This window comes from Tupaia chinensis, unplaced genomic scaffold, assembly GCF_000334495.1.
Source record: "Tupaia chinensis unplaced genomic scaffold, TupChi_1.0 Scaffold000597_1, whole genome shotgun sequence".
NCBI classification, from domain to species: Eukaryota; Metazoa; Chordata; class Mammalia; order Scandentia; family Tupaiidae; genus Tupaia; species Tupaia belangeri.
In genome coordinates this window covers 7993861-8020805 of record NW_006160114.1, presented here as the reverse complement: position 1 = coordinate 8020805, position 26945 = coordinate 7993861, and the positions used below count along the sequence as shown (strand labels likewise).

General features: G+C 36.6%; 1 protein-coding gene across 3 annotated transcripts in view; it reads left to right on the top strand.

The window, feature by feature from the left end:
* Positions 1-26945, top strand: part of DCLK1 (doublecortin like kinase 1) — a 387346-nt gene that overhangs the window by 1759 nt on the left and 358642 nt on the right. For all 3 annotated transcript variants that reach the window (XM_006158451.1, XM_006158452.3, XM_027775699.1), the window contains exon 2: positions 12718-13064. In XM_006158451.1, coding sequence (XP_006158513.1) covers positions 12718-13064 — 347 coding nt within the window. The remainder of the gene's footprint in view (positions 1-12717; positions 13065-26945) is intronic.

Below are 26945 nucleotides of genomic sequence, written 5' to 3'. Positions count from 1 at the left end.
AGGAATGCCAGTCGCTCACAGTTTGACTGGACTTGAGAGGGTCTGGAGGAGCCTGGGCTTGGTGTGTTTATTTTATGGGAATTCACATCTCTTTTCTGTGATTTGTCGCTCTGCCAAGATGCCTGTAGACTTGGCCTTTTTCCTTCTATTCAGAGGTTGGAACTTCCAGTAAATTAAAGGGGAAGAATGAACATGAAAATCTTTCTGCATCAGCTCAGATTTTTTTGTCCTGTCCTTTGCATGACCTTGGAAGAAACAAGGTTAAATAAAACATTTGGTGGTATATTCCAAGGGATCTAGATCCCTTGAAATTATATATTATAAATTATATCTAGAGATCTACTACAAAGTCAGGTGCATGACCATTCACCAAGCTATCCCTTTGATGGCAGGTGGTATCGCAGGGCAAAAAAAATGCCAAGACCTCAAGCACATCTTAAGATACCCAGGAGCTGACAGCTCACTCTGTTCTAGAGTACCTTATGTAGAAATTCTTTATTATCGGTTTCCCACTCAGAACTGATCTTTACTGAGAAATGATCAGAGATATTCCCATGACTCCCATCCGTCAAAGAAAGGGTATGGGATGTGGAAGATGGCAATACTCCCCTCACATCTGGGGACCAGCAAAATTGTTGCATGCTCATCACCATCTGTTTGCCCCTGTCTTTTACCACAATATAATGCTTACTCTGAGAAACTGCTGTCACAACTGCAGATTATAATGATAGCTCACAGTTACTGAGCATGTGCCAGGTGCTAGAAAGAAGGATTTCCTTGTATATGTGCACAATGATCCTAGAAGTTTGGAACCATTGTCATCCTTATCCTGAGATGAGAAAGGTGAGAGACAGTATAGTTAAATGATTTGTTCAAAGTTACACAGCAAGAAATGGTAAAGTTAGGATTTGAACCCAGGAAGACTACTTCCAGAGCTTGAACTTGTAACCGCCACTAAGATGCTGTATGCCATGAATTCAGCTCCTGTAAAAGGCACTCTTGTGTTCATTTTAATATTGTGGATTACTTTCTTTTTTTTTTTTTGGAGAGGTTTTTGCTATAGGGCGTGTGCGCTCGCCAGACAGACAGAGACATAGAGACAGAAAGTGAGAAATCACCCCCCAGGGGGCGTGGTCATGCCGCAATCCCTTCTCCTCCATTCTCCTCTCAGGATCTTGGGTGGGCACGCACGCACATGCGACCGGTGTGAGCTTTAAGCCACTGGGTCCGGGACGCGAACCGCAGTCGACTACGTGGGAGTCCAGCGACATAGCCATTACGCTAACTGCTGGTTCCCAATACTGTGGATTACTTTTCAAATGGTAGACATTTTAGTGCAAAGTTAACTTGAAACCATAAGTTGTTCCCATTGTCATTAGTTGTGTTTAATTGAAATATTATATTATTAGCTTCTTCTGGAAGATAGACGTTTTTATTATTGACTTAATTTCAGGAATGAAAGATGCTCTCAGAAATACTTTTATATGCTCATTTGTACCCAACTACTTTTGTTCCCAATCAATACAAAGTAAATGCAGATTGAATATTCTGATGTTTAACATTTTGGGGAGGAAAAATCCTTTCCTGATTGAATCAATGGTAATTTCAGTACAGTCTGTGAATTCGCATGTTGGCTACATTTGTTTTTTTGAGTTTTTACTTTAAGCAGGTTTTTTTTTTTTTTTTTTCTAATTCATAACACTGACAATTAGCATGCAGCTGCAGTTAGTGTTTAAATAGCTGGAAATTCATTTAGATTTGTCTCTTTGTCAATTAACATTTTTTGCTTAGTCTGTTAAAATGGGAACCATTGCCTCATATTCATCATTAGGCTCGTATCTCTCACTTTACATACTAATTTTATGTAAACGTCAATGCATGTTATTAGTTTTTCATTTCCCCTTTCAATATGATGATGTGTTGGTTTTAAATTAAATCCTTTTAGTGGGTGCAGTGACAAGTATTGGACTTGTAATTTTTTTTTTTTAAGTTTGCTCTTTCTCACTTGATCTCAGACTAAAATTTTCTGAATTACAATGACATATGTGAGTTTATTTATAATGGGCTCATGATCACTGCCACTGTTTTATTGTAATGATATATTGGTTATTAGGCCTAAGTGTGGTATAAACATGTTGATACAGCTAATTATGATGCCAGATTATAAATATATAAATGTATATATGTGATTGTATGTTTGTCCACATATGTATATATGTATATCTACCACACACATATACACTTAAGAGTATACCAAAGATGACACTCTTAATTGTTTGCTTTCCAAATGGCCTGAATATGTCTTTAAAAAATCATGATGCTTAATAAGGAAAGTTGAACTGCAGGCCTATTTCTGCAAGTGATTCATCTTGAGACTTGGCCTCGTTTCCCCCAGTTTTGCACCATTTATATTCTACTACCAGTATGGAAATGTGAAGATAAATGAAGGTATAATATTTAAAGCCTTTGAACTCTCAGGAGAAAGATGTAATGTAAATCCTGAACATTGACTGAATGATTAACTGATTTTCCTTTCTCTTATTGTTTTGTGAGAATGTTGATATGAGAAGACCAGAGCATTTCCTTTAAGCATTAGAATAAAATCTACATAGATATGCCATCCTCTGGATGTAACTAAGGTAATTGATCAGATCTGCATAGTTAGAAATGAGTCTCTCTTCTTCCTCAATTCTCATGCATGCCTTGGTTCCTTCCCAACTCTGCAGGCATTACTTGACTACAGTTGTATAATATAAGGTCCTTTTCTGAAGCCTCATGAGTGTTTACCTCTCAGGAATAAGTACACACATGACAGGAAATCTCTCTCCCATCATGGCTTTTGGACTACCATTGTCTCATGGCAGTTTTCCTATTTCCCTGTTATACCAACCTCTACTTCCTTTGATTCACTGACTTCCTCTATATCTCTTTCTACTATATTGAATTAATTTTTGAATAGCTATAAAACATACTCTCCCTAAAATTTCCCCGAGGCAACCAGTTTATAGTTTTTTTGAGTAAATACTCAGACATACCAGTGCATGTTAGGATATACATGTAATTTGTCCAAAGGGGAAGTTAGAATGTTCACAGTTAAGTACATCATTTTGTGTATATAACAATATATCTTAGAGACCTTTTCCTATCAGTACATCCAGAAATACTGTGTTCTTTTTATTGACTTCATAATATTCCTTTGTACAAATGTGCTATAATTTATTTAAGCAGTCTTCTATTGATGGATGGGCTTTTAGGTTGTATATAGTCCTTTGTTATTACAAACAGTTATGTATTAAATATCCTAGGATATATGTATTCCACTCATGTTGAAGAATATTTTTAGGGTAAATTTCTAGAAATAATATTTTTCCAGAGAGGGGTTCAAGCATTAAACTTTAAAGAGCTATTGGAAAACTCCTCTTCATAGAAGTGATCCCAATGAATGTTCCCACAGTAATGCCAGAGAGTGGCTATTTCTCTACATCCTCAACAAGATAGTTTGTTATAAAATGTAAGATAGTTTGTTATAAAATGTTTTTCCATTTGTCAACCTATTAAGAAAAAAATGTGCATTGTTATAGTTTTCATATATTTAAAAGGCATTTGTCTTTCTGTTCTATGTATTGCGTATAGCTTTTTCCCATTTTTTTTTACTAAATTGGAATCCTTTTTATTGACTTGTAGGATTTTTTCTTTTAAAGGCATTTGCCCTTAGAGATAAATGATTAAAATTATTTTTTCCAAATTGATCTTTATCTAGCAACTTTGTTTATTATTTTTTTTGCCATACAAATTCACACAAAATATTATATGATCAAATATATCAGTCTTTTCATTTATGGCTTGATTTTTATGACTCTTGGACCCTTTTTATCCCAATATCATAAAGTCACTTCCTATTTTCTTGTGGTATTTGCATGTTTTCATTTAAAATTATCTTAATGAAAGTCATATTGGTATAATATGTGTGGTAGGGATTCAGTTCAACTTTGTCAGACTATTTGCCTCATTTCTTTCATTTGAAAATTAATTTGGATTTACTGAAGTATCACTTAACCCAGCTTCCCATAATGGAACATCTTATATAACCATGACACATTGAAGAAAACTGAAGAAGTTAATGTTAGTACAATATAGTAACTAAGCTCCAGGCGTTATTTTGCTTTCATTAGTTTTCCTACTGATGTCTTTTTTGGTTCTAGAATCACACATTGCCTTTAATTGTTATGTCTCCATCTTCAGTCTTTGACAGTTCTTTAGTCTTTCTTTGTCTTTAATGACCTTGACAGTTGGAAGAATATCGGTCAGTTATTTTGTATACTGCCCCTCAGTTCAGGTTTGTCTGATGATTTGATTAACGTTATGCATTCCACAGCCATGATGTTGTATCCTTGGTGGAGAGTTTCAGGGGGTACATGATGAATATATGTTCTGTTGGTTACTCATGATCAGCTTGTCAAGGTGATGTTTCCCAGGTATCTACCCTCTAAAGTTATGATTTTTCCCTGTGTAATTAATATTTTGGGGAGAAATATTGAGGCTGTGTAAATATCTTGTATCTCCTTAGGTTTTTGCCCATCAATTTTGTCACTCGTGGGTGGACTTGTCTACAGCAAGTATTACTGTGGTGGTCTAATGGTAATTTTCTGTTTCCCTCTCTATGTGGCACATTTTGGGTTTATTTATTTATTTTTTAATTCATGATACAGAAGATGTGCACACACAGGAAAGAGAGAGAAAGAGACTGCTAAAGGGTTTGGTTACATCACTCTCCCCTTCCTCCATCCCTCTAGCATGTCAGGATCCTAGGCAGGCATGTATGTGCCCATAGTTTTTTCAGGCTAACCAGTCTGAGAACTCAAACTGTCATTGGCATATGGCTTTCAGCTCTGCAGTCTGTTATGCTACTACAGTCTGATATTTGCCACAGAGGCTGGTCTTATGCCACATTTTTAAACATCACTATCCTTCATTTTCCTGTCTTGACATTTTCATTCTGTGAGGATACCACTGGAAGGTGCCTTCAGTGAGGAAGGGGATTCTTAGAAGACACCAAATCTGCCAGCACCTTGGACTTCCCATTCTCCAGAACAGGAAGAAATTAATGTCTGTTGTTTATATGTTACCTAGTTTATGGTAGCAGCTGAAATTAACTAAGATACAACTTAATTTAATGCCATCCTTGATTTTTCTCTCTTTGTTAATCCTTCAAATCCAAGTTGTCACCCAATTCTGTTGATTCATTTTATCATTTTTAAATTTGTTCTCTTCATAGTCATTATTATAGATTTCAAATCTTTTCTTACTATTTAACAATAATACTACCATTTTATGATTGAAAGAGTGGTACATTTTTCTATAGTGAACATTGTGGAAAATTTTTTCAAATGCAAAAAAGTAAAAGTTAAGTAACTCCTCATATTTCTAGTATTGACTCTTGTCTTTCCTATACTACCGTAATAGACTTGAAAACTAAAAAGGCAGAGCTTATTTTTTCTTTTCTTTATGGTATCCATATTTGTCCCTGCTATTTAATTCTCATTACAACTTCTTTTATAACAGCTCCTTTTAGAAGCATGTGAAGGGAATACTTCTGACACTTCCAGTGAATGCCTGAAACCATAGATAGTACCAAACCCTCTATATAATGTTTGTCTGTCTGTCTGTCTGTCTGTCTATCTATCTATCTATCTATCTATCTACTATATAGATAGTATGAAATCCTCGATATAGTGATAGTGTATATCTATACCTGTATATCTATCTATCTATCTATCTATCTATCTATCTATCTATCTATCTATCTAAATATGATAAAGTTTAATTTATAAAATAGGCACAGTAAGAGATTAACAATAACTAATAACAAAGTAGGACAATTGTAACAATATGCCAGCATCACTACTATTGCACTTTGGGACCATTGTTAAGAAAAATGAGAGCTACTTGAACATAATCACTATGATACTGCTACAGTCGATGTGATAACCAAGATGGCTACTATGTGACTAACAGGTGAGCAGTGTATTTAGTGCAGATATGGTGGACAAAGAGATGGTTCATATCCAGGGCAGGATTGAGTAATATGACTTGAGATTTCATCATGACACTTAGGAGAACATGCAATTCAAAACGTATGAATCATTTATTTCTGAAATTGTCCACTTAATATTTTGGTGGATAACTGAAATTGCTGAAAGGAAAACCGTGGAAGGCTAGTATACTCCGTGCTGCAGTTTAGCTCCTCTCTTGTCTTCTGTTCTCCCATCTCTGATCTTCCCTTCTCGCTAGTCTGAGTAGGAAGGATGCCAACCTCTGAGAGTGTAGTCTCATGGTTAAGAGCACAGGCTGTAGACAGCCTGCATTTGAATCTTGGCTCCACATTTATTAGCTGTGTGACCTCGAACAAGTCTCATGTCATTGTGCCTCAGTGTGCTCTGTGGTAAGATGTTAGTATAAATATTTGTTTCATAATGCTGTGGTGAAGATTTCAGTGAAGATGGCACAGTTTGGCACATGATCCACTAAATGACAAACATTCAAATAATTTGTCCTATCAAGAGCTTCTTCATGCTCATTTCTCTCAGGCTACATGTATTCAAGTCTCTCACAATCCAAAAAATTCTTGCCTTGGTCTTTCTTGACCTCTCAAACTCAATGATACATTAATCTACTGTCGTAAGCCCTCAGTCTCTTTTTCACTTATTATTATTTTAGTTTCTATGCTTTTCAATTATATCAATTTTAAATTTCAAAAAGTGTGTATCTTTTGTTTTTTTCCCCCTTTATGTTGTTTTTCTATTGCTTTGTATTTGTGAAGTTGACATTTTCCCATAGGTCTGATATACGCACAAATTTATTTTCTGTAGGCTTATTTTTATATATTATTATAAAGGACTTTCATGGAAGAATGACCCGTAGGTGCCGTTAGGGAATCTTTTTTCTTGCCTTTAGTAGCAGTGTCAAAATAGTCTTAAACCAGAGCCTTCCAGGGAGATTATGAAATGTTCCTGTGCTTATCTGAGTTTGCTCATAAAATGCAATCTCCAGAAGGCACTTTATGATATTTGATTCTGTAAATAATCTTTTATGTCATTTAACTCAGTTCAGTTTCAGAGGTTTCCACATATATGGGAGCCTTTCCCAGGTTTAGCTATAACTCGTGATGGTGAAATTTAATTGCCAGAATTTTCAATGAGAAAGATTATAATCTGGAAAAAATTAAGTAAATTACACACATCTTTCTTGAGATAATTTTAGAATATGCCAAATTTTGATCTTAAAGGAATTTTAGAGGCAGTACAAACCAACTCTAGTAATGTGAAGATTGAGATTAGGTCATTTTCAGACTAAGGTCAACTAATGTCAGAACTACAGATTATAAGTCACAACTCTTAGCCAATGGAAAATTATAATAATGAAGGGAAATAGGACAAACTTATAGAAATCTCCAGTACAAAGTCTTGCGGAGAAATATTATATAGCTGACACACTGTAGCCCCAGTCAGCCAGGAAACGGGTATCACATTATCAGAACTTTTCAATAGTGCTTGGAGCTTTAATTTTAAGTGAAAATATTCTAATTTAATGATGGGAACAATTGTCAAAGTAGAATTAACTGTGTTTATTTCTTAATAATAAACCTTGTTGGAAAAAATTTATTCATGCCCTTGGAAGAATAATGGCAAATATGAAAAATTTGAAAATATATAGTTGCTTTTTTGAAAACAGAAACATGTACTCTAGTATCATAAAAATAATTTAATATTCTTACAGAGATATTATTTCATCTGCCAAAATTTCCACAATTCTTAGCTCATTCAGGGTGAAAAATTACCAGATTCTGATGTTTTAGGAGGTTTTGGTTAGATCCAAATATAATTTCATGCTTATTTCCCTACCTCTTCTTTATATACTTTCATGCTCTTTATCTTTTTCTCTTTATGTAAAAGCAAACATTAGTTTTTGTCCTTTGTGAATGACACAATAATTCAGGTAGATGCTTCTTCTGCAGTTCTTGCTATTTGTTAGGGTGTCTTACACATGGAGAGTATTAAACTTTAAGTGGAGCCTTGTCATAGAATTTTTTAGCTGGAACAAACTGAAACAAAACTGGCAGTATGACAACCAACCAACAAGTCATTATGTCTCTTAATTGCCAGTACCACCTCTAAATAGATTTGTACACCATTTCCTTTAAACTAACATTTTTTGCAGTCGTGCCATCCTTGTTGAACTTTACCTATATTAAGTCATGCCAAAATTTTAAAGCAAATTCAGGGTTATTTTGTTAAAATACATCTTGTATTTTTTAGATAAATTTGGTTTATTTCCTTGTTGTAGAAGTTACACCAAAAGATTTGGGGGATGACTTAGTATGAAGAGAGGAAATATGTTACTGTAGTCGTGTCTTTATCTTATTTATTTATGTGATTATTTAAAGTTTAATTAATTATTTATTTTTAGAGGCTTTTACCTTGGGGCTCATGTGCTCACTGGAGAGAGAGAGAGAGAGACAGAGACAGAGACACTGAGAGGGAAAGTGAGAAATCACCCTTTTCCTCCTTTATGCTCCCAGAATCTTGTGCACACATTCACACGTGCCCAGCATGAGTTTTAAACGACTGGATCTGGGACTTAAACTGCAGTTGGCTATGTGAGAGTGCAGAGACGTAACCTCTACACCATCTGCTGACCTGTAATGATTTCTTTTGAAAGAGCGAGAGTTACCCTCAACAAAGTTCTCATGTTGTAATCGTCCCACACCCAGCCTTTTCCAACCTCAGCCAGCCACAATCATGGGCATGTGCACACATTTCTAGCATGTAAAGGGAAATCTCAGGATGCTAGCCTGTGACCTTCCCATAAGGCATTAGCATTGTGGAGCAACAGCAGGCTGGCCTGTTTTATTGTTTTAGAATGGTCCTTAACATGTTGGTCCTTCATGTTGGGACTTGAATGTAACCTATACATGATTCTCTAGACAAGATTATAACTTTTCTCTTAACTCTCAGTCTCACTCAGGAAGAGATTAAACACTGGCTATACAGTGCTATTTGACTGAACTAGGACTATGTCTTCTTGTCATAAAGAATAATTACATTGTTAATTTACAACTATTTCATAGTAGCACATTAATTTAAATCTATTTTTTTTATAAAATCAAAATAAACTTTAATGTCATTGACTTAAGACAGGGGACCCCATCTCTAGCTGGGGAGAGAAATTTGGAATTATGATTACAATAAATGTAGTTAAAATGTGGAGCCAAATATATTTAATGTGAATTTGTTTGCATAGCAAATGAAAACTTATTAGCATAAGGAAACCCATCTTGGCTTTTCTTGAATTCCTAGGTAAGGTAATAGACCCTGAATGATGGAAGACTAGGTAGTGTATGACCTTGAATTTGGTGACATCACCTTCTCCTTTAACTGTCATTTTCCTCTTAGCATGATATCATTCTTTATTGGAGTTTCACAACCTTCTCCAAGATTTCCATTCCAGTGTTTGAATTCAATTAAGGTAGTTCAGAGCACAGATTAAATACATTTCTTCTGATTGTTGCTGTTTATATTGTTACTACCTTCTGAAGTTTGTCATTGGAAGACTTTAAGATTTTTTTCAGACTGCTCTATCTAAAAAGATGTAAAACAAACAAACAAAAAACGGTTATCTTTTCTTTTTAACTGCCAGAAGGCATGTGCATATGCCAATGAACTTCCCAATGGATGGGATATGGTCCTGTTGCAATCCACTCTCCTCCATTACTCCATTCTGTCAAAATTTTGGGTATGCAAACACACATGACCCGTATGTTTTTCAAGCTACTGGAGCTGGAATTAGAACTGCTGTCAGTGGGACCAGCAGTTAGCGTAATGGCTATGTCGCTGGACTCCCATGTAGCTGACCGCAGTTCGCGTCCCGAACCTGGTGGCTTAACACTCATGCCGGGAGCGTGCGTGTGCGTGCCCAAGATCCCGAGAGGAGAATGGAGGAGAAGGGATTGCAGCATGGCCACCCCTTCTAGGGGGTGATTTCTCGCTTTCTGTCTCTCTGTCTCTCTCTGTCTGTCTGGCAAGAGCATGAGCCCTATGGCAAAAACCTCTCAAAAAAAAAAAAAAAAAAAAGAAATACTTTCACGGTGAAAAAAAAAAGGAACTACTGTCAGTGTCAGCTCTGTGAGATTAGAACTGCTGTCAGCTTCATTAACTACTAGGCTGTGGGGCCAGTCCTTATTTTCTATTTTAACAAAACCATTCTATTATATATTGTTATTTTTTTCTTCTTTTTTAACATTTTCTCCCTTCTTTCTTTCCTTTCTCTCCTCCTCCTTCCCTTTCTTCCTTTCTTAAGACAGACACAGAGAGAGAGACAGAGACAGAGACAGTTTCTCTGACAGGGTCTTGCCATGTGCACAATCCCTCTCCCAGCTTTCTAGACAGCCAGGATTACAAGCGTTTCCACAGGCACACCCAGTATGTTCAGGTCAACTAGGATCCAAACGCAGGGTTTCCTATATGGCTTTAACATCATGCAGTAACACCCTCATGCGTGTGCACTCTGACTAGGTATCTCCCTCTTCTAATTCATCTTTTTTTAGAGTTAAATAAGTTTGCTTTGTTGAAATGTAAACTACTTCATGTTTTTATTTTTATTTTAGTTATTAGATAAGTATATGAGCTTACAAATACTCAGACCAAAGCTTTTTGTCAATCAGCACAGAATTTTGCCAAAGGTTCACATTGTCAGATAAATTATGGACTGTGTGCCTTTTTAGGGAGCATTTGACACATTCTCACACTGAAATGGACCCAATGTAATATCTACTGGTAACTATGTAATTAACACCTTTAACATAGGACCTACTTGCCAATGTTTGATGCATGATCAGAATAATTTTGCCTCAGGTCATTTTTACTTGTAATTTTGTTATTTGAGGTAATTTTAATCTCTACTACCTAATTTTCTCTTCAAAAACCTGGGGAGGTTTCATTTTATAGGTGAATAAACTACCACCTAGAAATCTAGGGGACTTGCTGAAGGTCACATGCTTGGAGAGGTCAGGTCCTAAGCCCAGCTTCTCCAACTTTTTCTTCCCACTCATATTTATGCTGTTCTCCCACAAAACCTTCAAAAACAGTAGGCTCCACATATACATTTTTAATATCTATTTAAATCCTGAGAAAAACATGATTGGGACTAGTCATGATCTGCTAGGTGAATAGAAAGAGGTTATTTACACTTGTAGTAATGTAGGCACATTGGGGTGTGTTTTTTAAATGTTTGGAAAATAAATATTTGATAATACCTGTAACTCTCCATTTTTACTTTTGAAACGCTAGTTCAACACTTTTACATGACTGCTATGCTTATTCTGTGGCCTTGGATACTAATAAGGACAAGGACTTAGATAATAGGAAATGAACTGTATTGATTAGGCCTAGTTCGTTTTACCTACAATTATAAACCATTGTAAGTATGTTTACCTATTCCTGGTTACAAAGAAAAAAGCCATTGTAAGATATTTAATTTCCAAATGGTTTGAGATAATGTTATAAAATTAGTCACTTTATAATTTGTGATCTCTAGGTACATATTTTACCTGGTTCACATCTACTTAACAGTCTGAGCATTTTCATTAAAAGATTCTCTATTGTGATTAGTAGGGGGCATAATGATCAAGGCACTGGACTCCCATGTAGCCAGTCATGGTTTGAGTTCTGTACTTGGTAACTTGAAACTCACACCAGGTGCGTGTGTGTGTGTGTGTATGTGTGTGTGTGTGTGTGTGTGTGTGTGTGTGTGCATGTGTATGTGCCCAAAATCTCAAGAGGAGAATGGTGAGGGATTATAGCATGGCCATCCATCCTGGGGAGTGATTTCTCACTATCTGTCTCTGATGAACACACCCACCTGTAGCAAAATATATTAAAAAATTAAAGCATTCTCTGTTAAAGGGTAATTTTTAGCAACAATTTATATATTTATATATATTATATATATTTATATTATTTTATTTCTATTATTTTATATTTTATATTATTTATATTATTTTATAAATAAAATAATAAGTTATATTTATTTTAGAGTCATTTTGTGAAGCTACAGTTTGAATATTGAGCATTCTCAAAACCATTCACCTGTAAGAAGTGTGAATTGACTTCTTAGTATGTATAGATCACTGCATTCATCACTACGTGGATGGGAAAAAAGAAGGGTGATTGATTATCTTTGCTTGCCTGTGGAATTTTATTTGACTTTGCAAAATACTTTAGCATACACTCTCATCAAGCTTATTCATTACAAAACTATTTTAAAAAGATGTGCTCAGATCCATTTTTAAATGATCTCAGGTAGCAAAGGTAGGTATTTTTTCTGATTTTGAAGTTTTCTGAAAATATATATATCCTGAAATGCCCAAGAATAGTTTTAATTTTGAATTCAATTTCATGTTTCTAAGATCTATTCGAACGTATGAATATTCTGTCACCAGTCTGAAGATGAAGCAAGAAAGGAGTGGCAATTGTTTCTGTAAGATGCCAGCCTCTCACTGACAGAGCCAGATTAGAAGTCAGAAATCTTTATTTTTCATTAATTATTGATCATGCTCCCCAAACTAACTTTCACCCCTAAGTATAAAAAGAATAATCAAAGGCTAAGCAGGAAAACAAAGATGGCTTAGAGTAAATTTAAATATATTTCTCTCTTCCGTAGGAGAAAGTTATGTGTGTGGCTCAATAGAACCTTTCAAAAAGCTGGAGTACACCAAGAACGTGAACCCCAATTGGTCGGTGAATGTCAAGACCACCTCAGCTTCCCGGGCAGTGTCTTCACTGGCCACTGCCAAAGGGAGTCCTTCAGAGGTGCGAGAAAATAAGGATTTCATTCGGCCCAAGCTGGTCACCATCATCAGAAGTGGGGTGAAGCCACGGAAAGCTGTCAGGATTCTACTGAACAAGAAAACTGCTCATTCTTTTGAGCAGGTCCTCACTGATATAACTGATGCCATCAAGCTGGACTCGGGGGTGGTGAAACGCCTGTACACCTTGGATGGGAAACAGGTAAGACACGTGTCATGGGGTCGCTTTGATGTCGCAGGCAGGAACCAGGGAGAGGGAGAAGTGGGGACCTGCAGCCATTTTGCTCAGGTTGGTGAGGAAGTTGGGTCGTTTAGTCAATGAATATGTACTTGTTGGTCTCAAACCAGTCTGAGGTAAAGTTAGATAAGATCAACCATGGGAATTAAGTTAAAAAGCAAAAAGCACTATTCGTGAAGATTAAGTGATTACTCTGGGAATTCTGTTTTTCCAGTTATTATTTGTTAAATGTAGTTGTGCTTTGTTATCATCTGTTTTCAATTTTCTCTTATGTCTGATAGCTTTCATGACTGAGATATAGAGGTAAACTGACCAGTAGAGAGGACGCTAGCTCATGTCTTTGAACTAAACAGTATTTTATGATTTTATGTCTTAGTAATGTTCACTAGCAAAATTTATTTAAATTTTACAGATGTTAGAATATATATCTAAGGAGTGACGTATTTCTATCAGGATGGCTTTAAGAGATGTATTTCTAAAATATTACGTATCTTTTGTTTATAACATCCTTTCAGAATTAAAATGAAAGGGCAAATTCTTTAGCTACTAAATGGACATAATGACTCAGATAAGTGGACATTTTAATGCGAGTTAGTCAGATGAACCCAGAGAAGCATTACCTTCCTTGTCTTTACCTGAGCTTTTACAGTGTCTTGTGTGGACTTTTATAAAGGTTTGACAGAACCATAATGGTGAGTTGAATAAAGAAACGTAGAGCAGGCCCAGCTGCTGTGGTGTGTGCTGCTGAAATGCTGTGTCTCACCAGCTGGGACCACATGGGAGGCCCGAATTTAATTCCCAGTCCAACCTAAAAGGCCAGTATATTGGTGGACACCTGTAACACAGTGACTGGAGTGGCTGAGGCAGGAGAATCACGAGGCTGTCGCTGGCCTGGGCAACAAGCGAGACCCTGAATAAAAAAAAAAAAAGAAGAAAAAACAAGGGACCAGGAGATGACCTAATGGTTACATCACTGGACTCCCACATAGCCGACTGTGGTTCAAGTCCTGGACCTGGTGGCTTAAAACTCATTCCAGGCCTGTGTGCATGCACATCCAAAATCCTGAGAGGAGAGTGGAGGAGAAGGGATTGCATGGCCATCCTCCCTAGGGGGTTATTTCTTGCTTTCTATTTCTTTGTCTCTGTCTCTATGGCGAGCACACATGCTCTATAGCACAAATCTCTATAAAAAAATTAACAAATACAGAACTGCTGATCATATATACGCACAGTGTGATTTGCTAGTCATTCAGAATTGCCAGAGTCCTTTTGTTTAAGATTATAATTTTTAGCACACTATCTTTGCTTGACATTTAGTTTTTATTGTGTTTCTTAAATTTTTAAAATAATTTTTGAGGGATAATTTAAATGATTTGTATGTATAGTACATATAAAAATCAAAACCAGATTTATAAATTAAAAGACTGAGCTTATTAAATAGAAGACTCATGCAAGTTCTTGAAGTCTAGCACATTCAAATTTTATGAATTAGAAATAAATGCTAATACTAGAAAGATTTTAAAGAGTGTTAGTCATGAAATAATTCTTTCCCTGGAGATCATTCCAATGCTCTAAATTATAAAATTCACTAGAAAAGAAGAAATATGTGCCAGTTACTCCTTTATATTCTCTAATCTTCTGCTTGTCTCATAAAACTTGCCCTAAATATCAGGAGGATAAAGATTCCGAGGGAGGAAATTCTGTCTTCTACTATGTCGTTGGGAAAGTCTTGACATATTTTTCCATGCAAAAATGCATCATGGCTTTTCCAGCAACCCAATAGATCAAAGAGGCTGTAGCTTTAATGTCATCAATGTATCAGTGACCAGAAAGTCTGCTGCTGGCTTGAGAGGTATAGCAAAAACAAAATTAGCAAGTTTCATGTTTAAACATTTAAACTCTTCCCTGGTTCCATTAGTCATGAGTTACTCAACCATTTACAGAAGGTACTGCTTTTTTCACATATTGAGTTTATCAAGAAGCAGGTATAACTCTTGTCATAGTAAGTAAAATTTCAAACAAGGACTATACATTGAATATGTATTCTTCTGCATTTTGGGAGTTCAAAATTTTTGCACACTGAATGCAAAATCGGCTTCCACTACTTTAGCTAAAGTCTGACATCAACTGATCATTTAATTTTGTTATTCCAGGAATGAATTAATAGAATAGGTACTATTATTTTCTACCTTGTTTTATGGAATTTTCTAGTATCTAATATATTGTCTCTTTTTTCTGTGGTTTACATGTAAATAATCTAATATAATGGGGAATAATCTGAGTTGAATGTCAAAAGACCAGAATTTAAATTTTTACTCAGCCACAAATATTTTATATTTTTAGCTTCACCCTTAACTTACCCTCATTGTACTCATTAGTAAAACATGGATAAAATGATCACCTGCTCTATGGAATGCTTATAGATCAACTATAATAATATTTGTGAAAACGATTTTGAACTACAGCGGTGGCTTTAGTTGTGTATTGTTCTAAGTGCTTTGCAGATATGAAAATGTTTATTTCTTATAGTAGCTTGGTTATTATTATCATCACATAACAGATTAAGGTATGAAGGTACAGAATATATTAAAAACTTGCCCAAGACCACACAGCTATAAATGGTGGAGTTGGAATTTGAACTGTTCTTGCTCCAGAGTTGAGACTGGTAACACTGGTGCTTATACTGTAGCAGATTATGTTGAAGCACCAAACAGATGTAACTATTCAAGGGGGTAATTTGTCTGAGAAATATCATCTGTAAGTTTTCTGCTAAGTGGTATATTTTATTTTTTTGTTCCCCTGTAATCATTCTGTTGGCTGCTGTATACAACCGTTTCTTGTTTGTGTGTATGTGTGTGTTTATTAGGCATACAGTTTGCTGCTGTGGCTCTTCCACTATTATGGCATGTTCTCTCCTTAGCAGGATTGGTGAAAAGTTGCAGAGGAATTGGATGATAAAGTGGAGAGAATATAAAGACTTTTTGCTTGGGTTCCCGGTAGGAACAAAGATACTTCCTCATGGACCCCAGGAGTCTTTAGAATTGTTTCAGTTCAAAAGAGAAATCTGCCTCATAAGCAGTTTGTTCGAGTAGAATTTCTTGACAGCTCTGGCAGAGACTGGGGCTAGATAAGCCTCTGAGAACAAACTACTTTCTTCCAAGCCTTTCTGTGGAATGATGCACAGTTGTGTGGGGGGGCGGCACCCTGTGAAGCCCTCATCCTACCCTGCGCATGGTGGCACTGGGTCCATATGCTGTCAACACGACCTCACCCTTAAGATCACTGTTCCATCTCTTTTCTCTATTTTTTTTTAAATGAAAGAGAGAGAGAGAGAGAGAGAAAGAGAGGCACTTGGGGGTGTTTATACCAGAGCAGATTATGTTGAAGCACCAAACAGGTATAAGTGGACTGAGAAGGAATTTGCAAGGGAGTAATTTGTCTGAGGAACATCATCTATAAGTTTTCCACTATTTGGCTTTATAAATTTTTCCTGCAGTCATTATGCTGACTGTTGTATTCAACTTGTTCTTTGCTTTTTGTTAAGCATACAGTTTGCTATTGTGGTGGTTCCACTGTTGTGACATGTTCTCTTCTCTTGGGGGAAAGAGAAAGAAAGAGAAAGAGAGAGGTATTTTTGACAGGGTCACACCTCAGCCTCCCAGTTAGCTAGGCTTATAGACACATGCCACTGTGCTCCACCTGCCCAAATTGGTCCAGGGTCTGAATCCATGCCACCTATGTGACCCAAAGCTTGCACAGTAATGCTGTGCTTTTTGCTACTGCAGCTGGGTCCCCACCGCTTTAAAAAAACAAACAAACAAATAAACAAACAAACAAAAAACCAGTTTATTCAATGGTAAAGTATTCTGTAATAAAGATTTTCCTGTTTATAACATTTTAAAAAGTATTAAAAGCCTTGGAACATAAAAAAGATACTTTAAGTGATCTCTTGCATCAATTCCATAAATAATATGAGAAATCCAATGCCCAATAAAGTATGTAAAGGCAAGGCTTCTTTTGTATTGAGAAAATAAAATTGCATTAAAAAATGAGTAACACGAATGCTTTGGGTACATGGTAGAGGGAAGTCGTACAAGCAGGACTGGCTTTTCTGATCACCTTCAGGCAACCTGCAGATGTGTCCTTGGGAGGATGGTTGATGCAGGAGTTCTGACCATGGGACTGTGAAAGCTCTTGCAGCTGTACAACACATCACCCAGAGGAGATGGGCAGCAGAGGGAACACACCCCTGCTATTCTCACTGCTCCTACCAACACTCCATCCTTGGTTGCCTCTTGGGTTTGTGTAAAACCTAACCAGTGAATTTACGTTACAGCATCCTAAGGCTTTTTATTTTTTTTGAGATTTTTTTAGGCTGAGATAAGAAAATCTGCATACTGGAAATGCTGCACCACATAGGAAAGATTTTTTGCAGAAAGCTGCAATTGACCAACACGACCATTGTAGCTCATGAGGAGCCTATTTGTGAGCAAATCCTTTCTGATGATTTTAATTCTAGTCTTTATTCGGAGGTTCTGAACCTTTGGTAAGAGGTTGTCACTGTCTTTTTTTCCTCCTCCCTCCAATGTTCATGGTGACTCTGCTTCTCAGGCACTTTGTTGGCATGACAGGGTGTTCAGGGAAGCCCTTGCTGTAGCTCAACTTCAGAGATGCATTATTTACCTGAGTGTTGATTAAGGATCCCTAACAAAGAAAGGGAGCGTTGGCCAGCTGACAGTTACAGTGGTGTCCTCTCCATATCTCAGGGGAGGATGTGCAGGATTTGAGAGCCCCAGAGTCTCTTCCTCTTGTCCCAGTCTAGCCTCTGGTTATTGGGGCTTTACTGTAGGTGGTCACTCACCCTGCCCTTGGCTACTTTCAGAGATCATTTGGAGTGTGACTACTTTTTTTACGTGATTAAAATAAACCCAGAACTTACAAGATTTGCTACAAAGATACCCTTGTATAGCTCCTGACTCTTTATGGAAAAACAAGGTTGGCTCTCTTGAGCTGTTAAATCTGCTGAATCTGTGATTATTGAATCCTTCCTTAGAAACATATATCGGGTCATCAGAAAATTCATGACACATTTTAACAAAAAACCAGTTTATTCAATGGTAAAGTATTCTGTAATAAAGATTTTCCTGTTTATAACATTTTAAAAAGTATTAAAAGCCTTGGAACATAAAAAAGATACTTTAAGTGATCTCTTGCATCAATTCCATAAATAATATGAGAAATCCAATGCCCAATAAAGTATGTAAAGGCAAGGCTTCTTTTGTATTGAGAAAATAAAATTGCATTAAAAAATGAGTAACACGAATGCTTTGGGTACATGGTAGAGGGAAGTCGTACAAGCAGGACTGGCTTTTCTGATCACCTTCAGGCAACCTGCAGATGTGTCCTTGGGAGGATGGTTGATGCAGGAGTTCTGACCATGGGACTGTGAAAGCTCTTGCAGCTGTACAACACATCACCCAGAGGAGATGGGCAGCAGAGGGAACACACCCCTGCTATTCTCACTGCTCCTACCAACACTCCATCCTTGGTTGCCTCTTGGGTTTGTGTAAAACCTAACCAGTGAATTTACGTTACAGCATCCTAAGGCTTTTTATTTTTTTTGAGATTTTTTTAGGCTGAGATAAGAAAATCTGCATACTGGAAATGCTGCACCACATAGGAAAGATTTTTTGCAGAAAGCTGCAATTGACCAACACGACCATTGTAGCTCATGAGGAGCCTATTTGTGAGCAAATCCTTTCTGATGATTTTAATTCTAGTCTTTATTCGGAGGTTCTGAACCTTTGGTAAGAGGTTGTCACTGTCTTTTTTTCCTCCTCCCTCCAATGTTCATGGTGACTCTGCTTCTCAGGCACTTTGTTGGCATGACAGGGTGTTCAGGGAAGCCCTTGCTGTAGCTCAACTTCAGAGATGCATTATTTACCTGAGTGTTGATTAAGGATCCCTAACAAAGAAAGGGAGCGTTGGCCAGCTGACAGTTACAGTGGTGTCCTCTCCATATCTCAGGGGAGGATGTGCAGGATTTGAGAGCCCCAGAGTCTCTTCCTCTTGTCCCAGTCTAGCCTCTGGTTATTGGGGCTTTACTGTAGGTGGTCACTCACCCTGCCCTTGGCTACTTTCAGAGATCATTTGGAGTGTGACTACTTTTTTTACGTGATTAAAATAAACCCAGAACTTACAAGATTTGCTACAAAGATACCCTTGTATAGCTCCTGACTCTTTATGGAAAAACAAGGTTGGCTCTCTTGAGCTGTTAAATCTGCTGAATCTGTGATTATTGAATCCTTCCTTAGAAACATATATCGGGTCATCAGAAAATTCATGACACATTTTAGCATAGAAAAACACGTCATGACTTTTCTGACAACCCAATTGAACGATAAGGCTTGGAACTACTAATGCCTACACAGCCAATTTATACTATAATGACCATAGGTAAGACACTTTCCAGTCATGCTCCCTTCCCCACTGAAGCATAGCAGTAGCACTGAAGCATAGATTGCTGCACAAGTAGAAAACATGCCCATATTCCATTTTATATCCTTCTCAACATTGACGACCCACACGACATTGTAGCATACTTTGGTGGTAGAGGAAAAACTCAGGGATGTCATATTGTTATCTTACATGTGGTTTACAGAGGCTGTGCACTTTGTAAAATCCACTACTGCTAACTTGCTACAAAGAGCAAGCAGCTTATTATTTTCCTATTATGGAGACTACTAGAAATATCAGTCAGCTGAATTAAAGGTACTCATAAACTGATTTAGAAGGTATACGTGAGAATGGGCATCCTAGCTGCTGTGTTAAGGAAATCCTAGTAACTGTCAATAAATTAATCAGTTACTACATCTCTGTGACATTTGAACATCGATTCCTCCTAGCCCATTATAAACATAAAGCTCCAAATATACTTGTAAACAAGTCGTAATAATTGCAGCCATTTGTTTTAGGTGATTTGTATAGGAGATTAATGGTGTTTAGGAAGTGGTAAAGATGAATTAAATATCAAAAAATGGTTCTTTTCATTTTTTTGGTCTAATATATTATCAGGGCAAGTAGGCTCGCCAGAGAGAGAGAGAGAAAGGGAGAACACAGCTCTGTGGTCACACCACAATCCCTTCTCCATCTCTCCATCCTGTCAAGAGTTTTTGGCAGATACTCATCTGCACTTGGTTATGGTTAACCCTAACCCTAACCCAACTTTTCAAGTTGCTGGGATAAGGATTTGAACTACATTTGGCCATGTGAGACCAGTTCCCTTAAACACTAGGTCACCAGGTGGTGACCCGTTGGTTTTTAACATCGAATTCTAATCTGAAGCAAAAATAACTTGTTCTACCCAAGAGTTTAAAGATTTTAGAATATGTCTTTCTCTTTCTGCTTAAAGAAGTGATATACTGTATTATGACACAAATAGCTTAAAGAAGTGATATACTGTATTATGACATCTGACATTTGTTAGTAGTTGATGAGCATTAAAGAAAAATCTGAAAAACAGATTTCTATATAAAAAGTAAAGAATTTAAGATGTGGTAGAATTTGGTTGAATTGAAGTTCTGAAAATAGAACTTCTCTATAACGGTGCTAATTAACTTCCATAAACAAATTTAAACCCTTCATTCTTAGTATACAAATTGTCTACTATTATGATTTGGTACATTATCTACTTTGCAAAAGTGAACGTAACACTTTTTAATTTTGTCTCTTATTGGTCTAAAAAACAGTTGGTCCAAGAAATTTGGCTTGTATTTTAAGATGTCAAATTAAAATGTTCTACAAAAGCTCAGAGCACGTGTTAAACCATCCTCCTGATGTACTAGAACTATGAATTGGTCAAAATAAAATGGCTAAAAAAAAAAAAAAAAAAAAAAAATCATGGCTGATTTCAAAGAAAAAGAAGCTTAAGGATATATGACACTTCACTTAGGGAATTAAAGTTTATACAATAGAATGTCCTATTTTAGGTTGTGAGTCTTGTTTTTTTATTTTAAGAATTATTTTATTTAACTTTATTTATTTATTTATTTATTTATTTATTTTAATTTGACCAGGAGGGACAGAGTGAAAGAGAGAGAGAAGGAAAGTGAGAAAGCAAGCTGCCAGGTACAGGACTCGAACTGTGGTTGGCCATGTGGGACGCCAGTGCCTTTAACCACCACACCATCTGATGGCCCCGCAGTTATGAGTCTTTGATTGATAATAACAATTTATGAGCTATACCTGTCATTGCACACCTTCCTTATACGTGTTAGTTCCTCCAAATTGAGAAGACTTAATCCTTTCCTTCCAATCTGAACTTCTCTGACAATCAATCTTAATGTAACTAATTTTAGCTGCCTGCAGTAAGGTAGATATACTTTAAGGCTTATGTTAGTCTCAGCAAAAGAAATTTTTCCTGTCAATTGAATTCTAGTTTGCTATAAAATGAATGCTAAATTTGCTCAGTGTTTCACTGCAGTACTGAAGATAACGTTCCCTGAAGTCCTCCCTGTAGTATACTGACAGTACTTTGGGCACTTTTAGGAAACTGCTGGCTTTGGAATTGTCTCCTAGTTGTGACAACCTCTGTTTCTATGGCCCCTGGAAGCCCTGAACTGACCTGTGAGCCTCCTGTGCCTGGCAGGAGTACACTGAGGTGGTAGAAAGAACTTGGACACTAAATCTGGGCTCAGATTTGTGTCTGAAAAATCTAGCTTGAGATTTCTCATTCAGGCCTGGGAAGTTTAAGTTAGCTTCCCTACTTACTGATTATTTGGGTTTGAAAATCCTGTGTGTTGAGATTTGCCTATGAACACTATAATTTCGGCATTAAGTATGTGTGGTAACATGATACAGAGGCAAAACACTAGATTTCTAGACCAATAGACTTGAGTTCAAATCTGTCCTCTTCCTCTGAAATTAGTGAAATCAGCCCTCCCATTGGGAACAGGGAACTCTAATAATCCTTAGTTTCATCACCTGTAGAAGGTAATAATAACAAGAAATAATAATAATAGTAAATCTTATATTGTGAGTTGTCATGACAATTAAATGAAACAATTCATTTAGTACTGTGTTTGCTATTCAATTACTGGTAATTCTTATACTGGAAAAACAGGATTAAATTGTTCTTCATTCATGAGTAAGTATTTTTAAATGTGCTGAGGGATCTCACTATTTAAAATGATCTTTTAATAATGGAGTTAACCATATTTTCCTTTGAAATTGTGACTTTTTATATGGAAATACTTCTTCATATAATGAAAAAACATGGAATTTGGAATAAGACATGTTAGGATCAAATGCTGGAGCCAGCAGATGGTTTTGCAGTGATATCACTGGACTCCCACATAGTCAACCCACAGTTCAAGTCCTGGACCTGGCAACTTAGAATTCATACTGGGCATATGGCCAAAATCCTAGGAAGAGAATGGAGGAAAAGGGCTTGTGGCATGGCCATTGCCCCCAGGGGATGATTTCTCACTTTTCCTCTGTCTCTATCTCTCTCAGGTGAGCACACATGCCCTAAGGCAAAAATCCATAAAAAAAAGATCAAATGCTGACGTTAACACTCACTAGTGGTATGACTTTGACAAGTCAAACTCCCCGAATCTTGGTTTCCTCTTCTTTTAAATAGTAGTAATGCATACCTGATAATATTGATGTGACAGAATAGATATATAAAGGGCCTGGTGTGACATATGATAGATTCTCTAGAAACGTTAGTTTTTTGCTCTTCTGCTTTTACATTCATGCAGGACAATTGTATGGTATCATGAATGTAGAATTGGTCATTTTGCATTGATTCCATGGTAACTAAAATACTGCAATTCAACTTCTAATGACTATTGTTATCTCATTTGTCAATCAAATGTGAATGGATCCCAATGAATAGAAAATAACATACTCACTTTCTTCTGTCGTATGAGTCATTCCTTAAAGGTACCATTTATTGGCAACCATTGCACCAGTATAGTAGTATTAATATTTTTACTATCACTTGTTGATACCTTCTCTATGCCTGGTTCTGTGACAGTTGCTATCTGCATTTCCACTGGGGATTGTATTGATGAGTCAGTGTAATCTCAATGAATCATCACCACAGCTCTGCTAAGCAAGAGCCTACTCATTTCTCAAGATTGAGCTTAACGGTGCCTCAAATCTGAAGCATTTCCTGACTTTCCCATGTAGAATTTACAAGTTCTTCTCTTAGGATCTGTTCACTGCCCACGTATGTAGCTCTGCAATTCTTGATTATGCTGATCTGTTTTCATGCCTGTCTCCCCCTTTAGGTATTTTAGGATGAGGCTAGGAGAGGTGTCCTGAGGCTCTGAATTTCTAGAGCCTGATGGATAACTGCTTATTGAAGAAATGATTGAATGTCTAAACAACTGGACAATTGACCAGATTACTAAGAGCTACACCCTTGGCATTATTACATCACTTTCAGTATTCAGCAAGGTATATAAAGGTCTTGGCCCTGTAGGAGTTGCCTTGGTTACCCTGGACTGTAGTCATGTGTAGCTATAAACGAGGATGGTGCTCGCTTTAATCTAACCACAGGTGATAGGTGTCCATCATGATGATATCCATCATGTAGTTTTCTAGCTCAGGCTCCTGCTTAGTGAAAGATCTAGTATGATTTAAAATAATAATAAGTTAAAACAAAATCTTCATCTGCCAATGTTAGAGCATTTTTACTATAGAAAACACTTCTATCCTGTGAAGGAACAATAGATAGGTTAGAAAAATCTTTCATTTGAGTGAGGAAAATTGCTCTAAACTTTCCTGACATTGTCTTGGCCATCCAGTGAATAAAGGGAAGAGAGACGAGCTTATCAATAAATTCTATGGATTTAGAAATTGATGATTAACCAATAAAATATTTCCATGGAAATCTTCTGGCCCAATTATCGCAGAGACATGAAACTATAGTATTCAAGGATGTTTGTGGTGGTAGAGCACAATATGTTGCCACAGACTTTTCTGATTAGTTTAAATCCTTGACACTAAATTAATTGAAAGGATGCAGTTTCAGAAATTAAATGGAACTTGAAAAAAAATCCAATTTTAAATCTGAATTATGTTGTAAACAACATTGCCCTTGAAAGAAAGAACAGATGGGAGATTTATGTTTTAATTGGCTTTTTTCATAGTAAGATTAACATATAATCAATGTAAAGAATTTTGAAGCAAATAGGAAAATATTAAGGTAGATAAAAATTAACCAGTCTCATTCACGAGATGGCCCTCATTCGTATTTTGTTCCAGTTCCTTAGCCTTTTTCTTTTTTTAAAAAATAGGTTCTACTCTGTAATTTGGTTTCTTGCTGGTAACCTCACATGATAGTATTCACATTTATGTGGAAAAAACTTTCTTATTTTATTGTCTAGTGTCAGATTCTCTGAGTCCGATCCATGATGCCCTGACTCATCTGTAGAACTTCTGCATTCTGATTTATAACTGGTAGTAATAACTTTCCGAAGTCAGATTGAGAAGCAAAGTCATCATTCTCAAGATGCTGTTGAGTGTAATCAGTTATTGGAAGTTAAAAAGTACCTCAAAATTCATCCTCTTAGTGGGAAAACATTGACACTTTTTCAGAACCTGTCTGATGAAAAAAGTACAGTATTACTTATTAAATGCCTGATAACTTAGGGTTTTTAGGTCAATAGAAGCAAAGTCATCATGATCCTTCATGAGTTTCTTCCTGAGGGAAAAAGCACAAGGTAATTCTCTTTCTTTCTTTTTTATTTCAAAACCTGTATGATTTTATTTCAAAGTTAAATCATTCTAGAAGACAGGAATTGATTATTTCAGTGTGGATCCTATATTGATTTTTAAATTTTATTTTATTTATCATAATCTTGTTTATATTACATTGAATCACATATATCCTTACACTGTATTACATTTCTTTTTCCAGAAGGAATACCATGCCTATCAGTCAAGACAAAGACATTACTATCCACATCATCATCATCATCAAATATCTTTTCATTATTTTTTTCCAGGTTATTATTATTATTATTTTTATTTTTATTATTTTTTTAAACATTCAATCACTATATATATATCATTTTGCTTGTAAAAAGAATTTACCCAACATGAAATACTTTTCAAGGTAATTTTCTTTCTGTACATAATCACTTCTGCTTTGTTTTATAATCATTTGTACACTGCGTAGGACCAAAATGTGCTGAAGAAATACGACAGTGCTTTACTTATTTCTATATTCTCTCCTACCCTCATTAGATGCTTAATATTTGTTAAATGACATTTTTAAATTTTAACTAGGGCTCAGATTCTGATAATTACTGAATCAGAAAGATAGGACTAGTCATGGCCTTATATATAGGAGACATTTTTACTCTCTTTTTCCTCTATTTGGAGCACTGTAAACCCTGTCTCGGCAGATAGTGAGATAAAAATACTATTAAAAATATTTCCCAGGAATATAATAACTCAGGATAAGCATTATATTAAAAAAAAAAGACATTTTAATTCTGATGCTTTTTCTCTTGTTACACTATGGAAGGAAGTTGTGATACTGGGCTCACGTGCTTGCCAGAAAGAGACAGAAAGGGAGAGAAAGTGAGAAAGCATCCCTTAGGGAAGATGCGCATACTACAGTCTTTCCTCCTTTACTCTGCTCTGGGATTTTGGGCATGCATGCACATGCCCCCAACTGGCATGAGTTTAAAACTACCAAGTCCAGAACTTGAACCACACAGTGGGCCATGTGGGGTCCAGCCACCTTAACCACCACACCACCTAGCTGGCCCATCACCCATGTTTTTAAAAAACTTTATTACCAAGAGTGATCTAGAAATAGCAGGTGTAATGGCACCTGGGAGTACACAGAAACGCAGATACCCAGGCCCCACCCAGGCCATTGTGATAAGAATCTCAAGCAATCTATATTCAAATTGAGGGTTGAGAAGTACTGCTCAGGGAACTGAAAAGTATGAATCAATTCTACAATGTACCTTAGGATAGTAGACTCTGGCTGTTGCATGGTAGGTGGAATTAACCATTATATTTTAGCTGATTTAGCAGTCTTAGGAGCATCCTCTCAATGCCAGTGTTGACATCAGATGGCTAGATATGTTCGCTAGCAATGATGTTCTGGAAAGCAGCCAGTCCATTAGTATGAAATGCATTCCCACTTCAATTGAGCCTCTACAGGCTCCCTCTGTGTGGAGGATGGATGGTTTCCTGGATGGAGAATAAATGAAGGTTGAGAGATGCAGAGAAGGCTGAACAAATACTGTAGAAGGGCTGATCCTGACGAAGAGATTAATGTGCATGGTTGCCACAGAGTCTGCATGCATGCTGTTAGACATTGTCTGCTTCCCTCGATATGCTGAACAGATTGAATGTTTTCCTCATGCTTCTTCTGGACATCTTCCATGAGGATGAATGGAAATCATTAAAACTGTCCATGAGAGCTGACTTTAGATCGTTAACTGTTGTTAGGTGTGGGGTCCAGCCACCTTAACCACCACACCACCTAGCTGGTCCATCACCCATGTTTTTAAAAAACTTTATTACCAAGAGTGATCTAGAAATAGCAGGTGTAATGGCACCTGGGAGTACACAGAAACGCAGATACCCAGGCCCCACCCAGGCCATTGTGATAAGAATCTCAAGCAATCTATATTCAAATTGAGGGTTGAGAAGTACTGCTCAGGGAACTGAAAAGTATGAATCAATTCTACAATGTACCTTAGGATAGTAGACTCTGGCTGTTGCATGGTAGGTGGAATTAACCATTATATTTTAGCTGATTTAGCAGTCTTAGGAGCATCCTCTCAATGCCAGTGTTGACATCAGATGGCT